The sequence below is a fragment of the Aythya ferina genome (genome assembly GCF_964211825.1).
Source record: "Aythya ferina genome assembly, chromosome: 8".
NCBI lineage: Eukaryota > Metazoa > Chordata > Aves > Anseriformes > Anatidae > Aythya > Aythya ferina.
This window is the reverse complement of record NC_140304.1, coordinates 30,642,820-30,654,861: the sequence shown is the minus strand read 5'-3', so window position 1 is coordinate 30,654,861 and position 12,042 is coordinate 30,642,820. Positions and strand designations below refer to the sequence as shown.

The following is a 12,042-nucleotide window of genomic DNA, read 5'->3' as shown; positions in this document are numbered from 1 at the left end:
TATTTCTCTATTTCCACTGCACAAGGAGAATCAATTTGCCTCCCTATGGAGCAAGACAGGTACTTCCAGAAAAATGCCAACGAAGAGCTGTAATAAGTGCAGGGTTTCAGCACCAGGGGAGACCACAGAACATTAATCAGAAACCTGCCTTTCATTTGGCAGAAATTTGGCAAACAGTACTTGAATCAAAGATATTTCAACAAAGCACTTCAAATTTCACTTCAGTCTTCACTGGGGCTCATCATACAGTTACAACGCTTGTTATTTCGTAAAATTTGGCATTAAATTAAATAATTACCTTTTCACTCTTATTTTCTTTGTTTGCATCCTGATCTTTGCTGACTTTGATTCCCTTAGGCTGTACAGCAGAAACCACCTGAAAAACAATGTATGTATTATATACAATTAGCATTACAGTTGCAAAACAAACATCTAAGGTAATGACACCAATAAAGCTCTATCCAGTGCACTTCATTTTGTCCCATGTAGAAGTACATTGCAGTGCAGTTTTGAGTTACATGCTTTTACTGAAGTTATAAACATGCTCTGTTTTTTTAGTGCTCACTGTTTGATACCTAGCCCCATCTCTCTATTCAATTAAGCATTACTCTGAAGTCAACAATATGAATGCACACACTTGATATAAACCTCAGTTTGGAGTCAGTTCTTAAAATATCAGTCGTTAATTATTCAGAGCTGATTAATATGTTTGCCCAGGGAGTCAGAAAATAGAGACCAGTGTCCATGCACATAGACACATTATAAAAGAAAACATTTAGCCACTCCATAATATTCCTCCCTGCTGTTCTTTATTCTTACAAGGGGAAATATTTAGGGTAGTTTGATTACAGCTGGTGGCAGGCACATAGATTAAGTTCCACCAAAATACCCAAGTAATAGCTCATATTATATCAAAAGTATATAGAAGTCTTGTATTTTTTTTTTTTTGTATATACTTCAAGGCATAAAGAATTGTGTGCTTTTTCTTAGACAGGCTTTAAGAGGTTTCTTGCCTTAGCCTTGAAGATGAGGAGACACTGACATCTCTTGAAATTTAACTTGCTCTGAAAGCACTGCTTGAGGTTTCTCTGATGATACATTTTACATGGAGCTGCTAGAGGGAATCTGGCTACTTTTCATCACGCTTTTGTTCATTTGGATAACAGACTATATTTTTAGATGATGAAATACAAACAAATGAAAGCACACGGCCAGAATCAATTGCACAGATGGGAGAACCGAATTAACACCTAGTCAACAAATTTATCTCTACCCAACTTACATCAGAAGAACATGGTTTTGAATTGGGCCAGATAAGTAATCATATGGTCTATAAGCAGAAACTCTGACAGAAGGGATAGACATAAAAATTGACAGATCTTGCAAAAAGAAATTTATCCAAGTTTGAAAGAAGACGCATAATACACATTTATTAATTCTTGGAATAAAAAATAGGAATAAACTCACTTTTGGTAAGTTAGACAAACTCTGAACTACGAACACAACAGGATTTCCCGCATTCTTGATAGCTTCTACTGCTTCCTCGTGTGTGGCATTCTGTAGGTCTATCCCAGAAACCTAAAAAATATTGTTTATTTTCATTAGGTAGCTTGTCTTTTGCACTGAGCCTTTACAAGGGACCACAAACATTCACAGGTTAGTGTATATGAGGAAGGTACCAAAATCAGTCAACAGAAATTATTTTTGAAAGATTTTTCCATGATACTTCAAGGAAAAGCATATTGCTTAAAATTTATTCATAATAAAGATGGCCATATGTTTCGCAAAGTAATTCTAGACAAAAACATAATGAGTAAGACTCTCGCAGAATGCTGGGTATAGTACAACTCTTTCAGATTCTACTTGTTTGTGAACTAAATCCGTTTTGAAACAATTTTTCAAAACATCACATACAACCCTGAAGCACATACAAAAATGGCATTTCCGACTGTCATCTCTGGCTGTGTTGATTTTCACTTATTTTTCTCCAAATGAATACGTCTGAATCTGGGCTCCCCAAGGCAATAATGCCATTCACACCTAAGCCACTTCCCATACTCAGGATTTTCCCTTAAACTGTGGTTAACCAGACTGTTAACTACCCCAAATTATCAGACAAAATAACAGCCCAAATTTCCGTATGCACTTCTATATTTGTAATTTAGGCCAACAAGTCAGGGCATAAATTATTACTTATTATTCATTTATATAAGAAGGTTTTTTTCCCCTTCTCATTTCCCCATCAAATAGCTATCTTTTCTTAAATATACAGAAGAATGTTAAAAGACCTCCACAGCTTGATGTTTAAAAAAGAAAAGATGACAGTACGGATATATATATTTTTGGTTTTCGAAATGCATTGTCATCAATACTTCACATAAATGGTGGCAGTATTTTGTTCTTCCCTCCATTCTCCCAAAGCCGAGACAAACTTTATTTCTTAAATTGAAAAGGTAGGTCTATCTGCATTTACCTCAAGTATTTTATCTCCAGTTTTTAAAGCCCTCGTTCTTCCTGCTGGGCTGTCTTCCAAAACTTGTTTGATAAAGATCCCTTTAAGTTCCTCTCCATTCTTCAGGCGCTTTATGACGGTTTGTCCACCAACAATACTGATTCCAAGAGACACGTGTGGGTCTCTGAAGATCTCAACACTGAAAAAATATGCACAGAAGTCTAACAGCTTGAAACAGTTTCTTAAGCTACTAAATGCAAAGCGTTAAATAAATGTAAGCTTTTGGTCTTTCAATTCTGTTTAACAGAGCAAAGGGATGAAGCCAGAAGCCTAAGAATGCTCTCAGCAGAGGTGGCTTTTTACCCTCAAGTAGTCTTCACCCCACAAAAAGAAAAAAAACCTGTTGCCAGTCCATGCCCACTGTGCTTCTAATAGGCTTTCAGTTTAGAGAAAGTCAGGGTAAAACAGCCAGGTCTTCAAGTGAACAAACTCAGCCTCCTTCAGTTTAAGGAAATTGACTGGAAATGGCAAAAACTGCAAGTGGTATGCTAAACAAATGATAAAATAAACAAACAAAGTTTCATGCAACTTTCTGAACACTGGCTTCTGAGTATTATTTGCATATTCATCAGCTAAAGCAGAATTTGTTTAATACAGTACTTAGGACCATAAAGTCAATTTACCTAAAAATGTTAACAATACAATGAGAACGTGGTAAGAGCTGGATGACAATTCAGATTATGCCTCAAAGTTTAGCAGAGAACCCATGGAAAAGGAAACAGCAGCATTATGCACATGTTCACACCTAGTAGGTACTGAATGAACATGAATTTGCAGAACATCCACAATATAAACCCACCAAACTTTCCCAAGTCAGCTCTATAAATAGAAGGTATAATTCTGTTGAACATCTGTTAAAAATCCACTGTATCTATGAAAGCCCAAGGTACACAAGTACCCTGAGTTACTGAGAGAAGAGGGAAGAGAAAAAAAAAATATAAGAAATAATCAGGCTCAGAAATAAAGACATAAGGTAAATGGGGAAAAATAATGTAAACATATCAACATACGTCCGTGGTGGTCCCCAGTGGCTGAAGTTTGGAGTTTCTTCTCCTTCTCCTTCTTCTCTCTCAGGCAGTTCACTAATTGGGGGCAGAGGGAAGAGGGAATAAAAAAAAAAAAAAAAAAAAAAAGCATCAACTATGCCAGGTCACAATTCCTTGCATATTTTGTATCTGGCAGTGTGACAGCAACGCCTTTTCAGAGTGTCCAGTTTAAATCAAATGTGCACAGTCAACAGACTAGACAGGAATTTTTGTATTTAGGTTTAAATGTACTTCAGGAATGCACCAGAAATAAACATGATGGGCAGGCCGAATTTATTAGCTGTTCTGCGATATACACACTTCCACTGCTGTACCTTATTCTGAATGGCTATTTAGGCAGTTAACATTTACTTTCTGATTAATATGCTGTGATGCTTACAGAAGGATATAAACATGATAAAGCCAGTCTAGCTTACCAGAAATCTTAGTGTGATGCAACTGAGAGAACAGATCCTGGGCGTTCTATTAAGCACCCCAGAAGAGGGTATAATTAAACTTTTATACTACATATGACTCATCTCTTCATGGCAGAGGAATGGGAGTATCAAATTGCATGTCCCCACAGAAAGGTTGAAACAATCCATGCTTGCACTTATTTTTGGTAGACCTGAGTGTTGTCCTGTAGACCCACTCACCCAAAACTAGTGGGGGAAGCAGGGGACAATTTAAAGGTGTGGCAACTGTCTGTGACCAGTGCCAGCTCAAGGCTTCCCAGCAGCACTGGCAAGATTAAACCTTTCCAGCACAGGCCTGATGGTCATAGCTGAACTGCTCTTCCCTAAAGAAGAGAGGAAAAGAAAAAGCAAGAGGATGGAGATATAGCAAGGAACTAAAGGGAAACTCTTTAAGAAGTAAAGACCAATACTGCTAGTGCAAGCTACATCCCTCTCCTCCAAGTCTCATCTGTTCTGGCTTCTCCTCTCTGTGGGTTAGGTGGCCCAGTACTCAGGAAGAAACATGGAAAGTAAGAATTCAGCAAGGTTGTAAGTCACAGAACTGGCCCCTACCAAAGTACATATCAGAGCAGCACAAAGATTTCAACAATTAGTCAATTAAGCAAAGAAGGAAAAAAGTTATGAGTATTAAGTGAAAATCATCCAAAAATGGAAGTGTTTCTCCATACCTGTATGATGCTCTTCTAGGCTGAGCTAATGTGGTAACTCTCCCAGATTGCTGGTTGCTGGTGAAAACAAAATCCTCCCCTTTTAGTTCTTCCTTTTCAATAGTTTCTAGGTCAACGGCAAGCTCAGTTACTTTAGAGTCGATCCAAAGCTTCGTACCTGAAGAAGTAAAGGTGTAGATGTAAACTTTTGCTTCCTCTGTCTCTGCATCTTCTTGTCACCTTCAGAAATAAACCCCTTAGCTCACCATGTTCCAAATGTAGATGGTCCGTGATGATCAAGAGACTCAGTGATACAGAACACAACACAGAACATTTATTTTGAAGGAAGTTTTAACCACACTAAATTCTTTTTTACAGCAGCTGGCTTCTGATGTGCCTTCTGTAAGGCAATTACAGGAAATGCCAGATCTTTGTGGAACTGAGACATGCTTAGGTACAACTTATGTGACAGATGTTTCTTACAAAAACACGATTAGGAATAGTGAACCCATCCTTCATGCAGGGAGAGCACTGCAAAGCCCTGCTCCAGCACGGATGACTGATGTCAATTTGGTGCCATAAATATCAACATTAATTAAACCACCAGAGCTCCTTGCCAGAGTCATTAGTCTGCCATTGTGGTTAACACAGCTCCTGCTGTATATGATGCAGGTGACAAAGGAAGGAAAGTACCTCCTTTCACTCAGTGAGTGCTTTCTCAGGCAGGCTGATAAATTAGTTTGCTGTTGACATACCAAATCCTAATCACTGATTGGGGGGGGCGGGGTGAGGGACAAAAGAAAATTAATTTGGCCTTGGAGAGGTACCTCAAATCATACATACTGATGTAGTGAAACAGGAGCAATCCAGATTAAATCTGAAGAAATTTTCACCCCAAAAAATCACTTCATTCATTTCAGTGCATCCATTACCACTCAGATTTCCTGAGTTCCTCCAGGCTGCTCTGTGGCAGCCTGGGGAAGGTAACAATTCGGCCAGCAAGAGTCTGGAGAACACACATAAAACCAATAGGGGAAAATCCTCACATACAGGGTTGTCCACCTCACTCATTTGAGACGCAGTATGGAGACTGGAAAGGCATATTTTAATGTCCATTCCAATGCACATGAAGCCATCAGAAAAAAATAGACCAGACTCACAGTTTGTTGGGCTGTTGGGAAACTAAAAAGGTTGCTACAGCTTCTCGTACTGCAAACAGGCCCACGAGCTGCTCCAGAAAAGTCTCCTCCAAAGAGCAGGCTCCACTGAACTACAAACTATATTCAGAGCTGTTGCTGAGTACAAGGTCTCCAGCCATCTGACAAGGAGAAACTTTGCTCCTGAGTACAGATTATAAAACCAAGATGCAATCATGTACCATAGAGTTCATTTGCATGCGTTGGTTGTGGTAAAGTTACCTCTGAAACCTGCCACATCTATCATTATTATTATTGTTAGGTGTGAAGATCCATAGAATCAGCAGTCAACAGTAACTGAGACAAATTCCTGACAGAAATTACATGCGTAAACAAAATAGCTCAAGCCTGGAGTCCTCCTGGGGATGTAGCTAGACAGAGGAAAGTGATTCTTTGCAGACAGGACAAAGCTGCAGCCACTTTCAATATTACTTGTGACAACTGTAGGTAAACATTTGAAGAAGCAGCAAGAAAACGAAGCTGCAGCCTATTAAAAGCCAGACTGCCTTGAGCCTGCAGAGCTCTTCATTTGAATATTTTATCATTTGAAAGACTAAAAACAAGTTTGTGCTTTGGTATAAAAGTTAAATTTCTAAACACAAAATTACAACAAATAAAAAAACTTTTTACGAACCTAAATCCATCTGTTTTTCTGTTCCTGACTGGGTAGCTTCAGTATCCAATCTGCCTTTTTGATAGCTGCTGTGTGCTGTAGTTCCAGAAGACAGCGAACTTACGCTAGCATTTTCTTCGTACTTCATAGAGGAGAAAAAAGTAATTAAAGTTAGAAAGCAATAGCAGCAACTTATATGGAGATATTTAACATGAGCATTGATTTTACAGCAAACGTTCACATTTCCTCAACTACATTCATATTTCCTTATTCAGGTAACTACGAAATACTAACCATTCATCTAGACACTATATTAAGGAAAGGTGTGAAAAACATATTACGCTATTGTAATATAAGCAATTGCTTCTTTCTACCTGCCTGCAATCCAGGCAGGAAGTTGTTCACTTCTTGTTTGTTTGTTGTTTTTAGTGACAAATGTATAGACCGAACATTGTGCACTGTGGTATAAAAGTGTCAGTAGAAGCTACAAAGTTAGCCTGTTTATGTACATAGCACATAAGAAGATAGTCAGAAATGCTCTGTTGCTGTGATATTAAATCCTTTTCCACTTTAGTTTTTTTCCTATAAAGGCATAGAGCTTAGAAGCTGGCGCACGGAAGACTGAGGTTATCACTTTTTTCATTAGCGAGTGAATGAACAACTCGGAAAAGATATTCTCAAGAATACTTGAAGTAGTCTTCTGAGTTTTGCAATTTATCCAAAACTTTGACTCCTTCTACTCCTTTATCTACCAGAAGTAGATATAAAAGGTATCTTTTTACCGTTGCTTCTGCCATATCATTTTTCACTCAACTCCATTACTATCTAGCTCAAAGAACTGATTGGGTCTACAACTAATGAGGAAAAGATGGAGTTCCTTTCACTGACATCGCTGCTGAAGAGCCTGGCCTACTAAAACCATAACCTGACTCCAGCTGTTACTGAAATGCATCAAATTAGCAGAGCTTACAAAAAAAAAAAGTGAGCCCAGGTGTCAGAGATGGGAAAGAAGACCCAAATAGGATGCCTGCAAATAGGCTAACCAGAGTGTGTGCCTCATTCAAGCAGGTCAGTGTACAGACACTGAGGAAGACAACAGAAGCTTCCACGGTACACAAAATGATAGATGGCGTCTACTAGAGGTACCCAGATCTCATCTAGTAATTAAAACACAAGACAGGCTCCTTACAGAGTTCAGATCTGGAATTTTCCTTGAGGTGTACAGGCCTCGCAGTCAGGGCACAGCACCGAGCCCCGCACAGCACTACTCACCATTTGCTCCTTACTGAATGGGTATTCTAGGGACTGCTCTGGACTTAAGTTAACACTAGATCTGAAGTCTTGTGGTTTAGCTGTCTCAAGTTTCTCAGCCCATTGTTCTGTATTGAGGTTCTTCCCTGAGCCTGCTTCCTGCTGATGTGATGCATTGTATTTTAGGAAGTCTAAATGATCTTCATACACATCGTCCACCAACATCTCCCGTTCCTCATCCACGTCCTCTGTTCTGGGTTTCCAAAATTCACGCATCTCCCAGGACTCCTTCTCATACTCATTGTCATTTTTAGAAAGCTGGAATGACCTTCCCAAGTCCAAAATTGGTTCATCAACAGCTTCTTCTTTAAAAGGTGTTTCATCTCTGAAGCCCTGCATAAAACATTACAGGAATATAGATTTTTACATTACGTTTCTTGCTAACTCTTTTAAAGCTGTTTTATGTTAGAACCGTATGAAAATTACATCCTGATTTTTAAAGTGAAAATCTTCCACCTTATGCATTTTTTCTCAAGGAAAATGCACTCTCTGACTTATGATTTTAATAGCAAAAGTAGGCATTGCAATTTCCTTTAAATATAACGAAATGTAAGTTGGACAGCTCAGATATTGCTGCAGCAATATCAATCAGCCAACCAATCTAGACTCAAGTTAGGGAATGAGGATTATTAAATTTCACTAAAAACTCCAGGAAAAAGCACACACAAATCCGGCTAAAGTGTCTTTGTGGCTCGAATTATTGTCATCGCTCTGTGGACGCACACATATTTCTTACAAAACCACTGCAGCAGTTAAATACAAGAAGAGCCTGATAGTTAGCTGATGAGGACAGATGACCATATACTCAAAGAAAAAAAAAAAAAAAAGACACTCTAATAAGTAATTTGCTGTTTAAAAAAGTAGAGAACTGTTTTCTGAGTTCAAACCATAGAGCAAGGTGCAACAAAACCAAAACCAAAACCAAAGCCTCAGACACTGCCAGAAAGTGCTCATAATTCAAGTGCGAGTCAGGAAAGAAAGGAAGAAACAGACAAGAGCGTAACGAACCAACACAGTAACGCTAGCTGGCACAATTGCACCACATTAGTAGTCTAAAAATTACTCCATATTCATAGGCATTAAGTGTTCCTTTTTGCCCTGTGTACCTTGATCTCACTAAATACCCGATCTGAAGAGATTCTGATTCTCTTCAACATTACTTCTTTTTCTTTTACTTCCACAGCATCGTTCTCCGAACACTGTGGTCTTGCAAGAGGCACCAATTTCCAACATAATATAAAAGTGGACTTTGCTCAGAAACAAGACAGCGATTTATATTGCCATCTCCTGATCCAGCACGCAGCTACAGAATCACAGAATTTCTAGGTTGGAAGAGACCTCAAGATCATCGAGTCCAACCTCTCACCTAACACTAACAGTCCTCCACTAAACCATATCCCTAAGCTCTACATCTATGTATAAGCACACACTGCTGCACTGCAGTACCAGGCTCCACCAACTGAACAGGGAATCTTGCTAGCATAATTGTAAAGTCTACTGTTGGAGTGTGTAAAATGTTTAAGATTTTTGTTTTGAGTCAGCTTCGTTGGCACTATGCTAGAACATCAGAGCACAAGGCATCATGGCACACCACTCTTGGCTCTCATACGAGCAGATAAGATAATAAATGGATGGCATTGTTATAACATCTCCATGCTACCATCAATTCTGTCATACATAAAGTAAAACCAAACACTAGCAAATACCCCCGCTTGTATTCTGTACAAGCTGATTATTACAGTGCCTATGATCAATAGGACTGAGATGCAATACTCTGTGTAAGAATGCTTAATAACATTAGCTTGATTTGGGAAGTAGGGAAACAATCTGAGCTGGCCCAGTACTAATTGCTGTGCCAGGAACCCTTCCTATGCACCTCGTAAACAATAAATTCCATTTTGCCTCATGAATATCAGTAACACTTCCAAGATAATTTCTACATAGTACACCTACATCTACACCATAATAGTGCTCCTTTTGTTTGTTCTAATACATAACTTCAGCATTAAAGATAGGTTTGTGTCCACAGAGAGGCAGACAGGTTTAACAGTATGAAAATCTAGAATTTCTAGAAGTCTGTAAAGAATGCATAAAAAGAATGCATTTAACATTGTAAATTAATTCACGTTTGTGGAGCATTTGAAAACAAACGACAAAATCTCTCTCACTCTCTACAAGTCAGTACTGCAATACAATTGCCTATGACTGTGGTATCTGAGTTTCTCTTGCTGTATTTAGTGCTTCATCCTCCTGCAATCAAGTTATTTCTCAGAAAAAAAAATAATCTGAAAAAGAGACTAAAGAAATTACTCAAGACCACACAGGAAGTCTATGAAGGAGAGATCTCCAGCTTGCCTTGTACAGCAGACTAATTCTTTGTTTTGCTTCATAATAATACAAAATGTTCCATCCCGTACCTTACGTTCCCAACAAAGCAGAACCAACTACTTACGACTACCAGTAATATACCATTCCTCTTTCATATCCGAGGTATCCCAAGGTATTTTAATCATATAGTAAATTTGATAGGGCAGTCCAGGAACTGCACTGGTAAGTGCAACGCATATGCCTGATGTTCACAGTACAGTTAGTATACAGTTAGCTCTTAGGATCTATAGGGATACTAACCCAAAGCATACCCAATACTGAAATCTATGATCTTATCTGAAGGGCACGCTGTCTTCTGACTTTAAAACGTTATTTCCTGTCCTATAAACTTCAGCTGAACCAAAAGAATAACCAGATACCTGTGGTGCTTCAAGTATTATTGAGAAATTATCTGTTGGCTCTGGAGATCCAGGGCTGGGTTTAACGCTTCTGGTATCGACACCATGCATGTTCTGTTCCTCTTTGCTTTCTCCCTAAGAAAGGTGATCGAAACGGTAAGTCAGAAAAACAAAACAAAGAAATAAAAGCTCACATTTTTCAAATAAAAGGGAAGAAGGCAAAACAGCTATTAGGAAAGAGGGTGAAAAAAAGTTACAGAATGATAAAAAGGAAAATGTCACCACTGGAGAAGACAGAATAAAAGCTGTTCTCTTCAAGATATTACTACATATACTGTTAAAAAAATGCAGAGGAAAGACAGGTAAGAACAATGACGTAGCACTATTTTTTTTAGAAAAGGAAATAATTTATTTAACAGCCTTCCTACATTCTTATTTCCCCCCCCCCCTCTGCTACCAGTTTGAGCTGCAAGCACTTTCTATTGGATTGTGCTTTACTTTAATTAATTTTACCTGCTTGCCCTTGATCAACAACACTGCAGTGTTCACAAGTAAACTACTGCCTATTCCAAAGCCCTGATTCCAGAAAAAAGGAAATTCTACTTGAATTTACAGTCTGGACTTCAAACAGATTAAATTTCTTTGATGCGACTGGAGCTCAAGCAAGGACTTAGCAGTGTCTCAGAGTGAAATGGACTTCAGCACATATTTAATTAATTTGTCAAATTGCTTGAACCACATTACACCTACACATAAGGCCAGTTCACACCCAAGTTTGCCCTTCTGATTCCATTTGGATGGTCTTTCAGACAGAGTTTGAGAACACCAGTTTTCTCATCAGGCCTTTAGGCCTTTGAGCTGCCCATTTGCCAGCTACCCAACACATATCCGAGGTGCCCACACGGCAAATTAGCAGCTTTCCACATACATATGAATTTCTCCCCCAAAATACAGCAACCTGATCTACACGTCACAGAATGAGACAGAAAAAAATCGCAGTCCTTACCACCAAAGGTTTGCAGATTCCAAGAGAAACTCTTCCTGGGGGTACAGATTTCAATACTTCCACTGCCTCTGCCAAAGTTGCGCTGTCCAAATATTTCTCATTGACAAAGACCAAGCGGTCCCCTGGTAAAAGCCCACCAGCACGTTCAGCTACTCCACCTGCCACCAACGAGCTGATCACAATGGCTGTTCTTGTTGGATCTAAGGGATCCTGAAAAAAAAAAAAGTCCCCAGAAAGGCAATGGTTATTCTGAATAGATAAGGAGCAGTTAAGCACGTTCCTCATCTTATTCTACTCAACAGAAGTTTGCTAAGACATTAAAAAGGACTGTCCACTAATGCAGTCATGGCTTGCAGATTACAAAAAGAAAGGTTTGCAGTGGGGAGATATTCTGTCACTTGCCTAATCCATTAGGAAATTTTTAATTCTAAAGCTGACTGATGCCCTGCCTGCCCTCTTCTAACATACGGCGAAACAGCCAGGCCAACCTGCAAATAGAAAAACAACACTGGCACTCTTCCACAGCCCTC

At 38.9% G+C, this 12,042-nt stretch overlaps 1 protein-coding gene across 7 annotated transcripts in view; it reads right to left on the bottom strand.

Annotated features, from left to right (window-relative positions):
- The window catches only part of PATJ (PATJ crumbs cell polarity complex component), a 145,582-nt gene that overhangs the window by 84,394 nt on the left and 49,146 nt on the right, over positions 1 to 12,042 (bottom strand). For all 7 annotated transcript variants that reach the window (XM_084528545.1, XM_084528543.1, XM_084528549.1 and 4 more), the window contains 9 exons: positions 11,513 to 11,722; positions 10,528 to 10,641; positions 7,742 to 8,113; positions 6,491 to 6,611; positions 4,682 to 4,838; positions 3,523 to 3,594; positions 2,474 to 2,651; positions 1,468 to 1,578; positions 299 to 376 (listed from right to left, as the gene is read on the bottom strand). In XM_084528545.1, the coding sequence (XP_084384671.1) occupies positions 299 to 376; positions 1,468 to 1,578; positions 2,474 to 2,651; positions 3,523 to 3,594; positions 4,682 to 4,838; positions 6,491 to 6,611; positions 7,742 to 8,113; positions 10,528 to 10,641; positions 11,513 to 11,722 (1,413 nt within the window). The remainder of the gene's footprint in view (positions 1 to 298; positions 377 to 1,467; positions 1,579 to 2,473; positions 2,652 to 3,522; positions 3,595 to 4,681; positions 4,839 to 6,490; positions 6,612 to 7,741; positions 8,114 to 10,527; positions 10,642 to 11,512; positions 11,723 to 12,042) is intronic.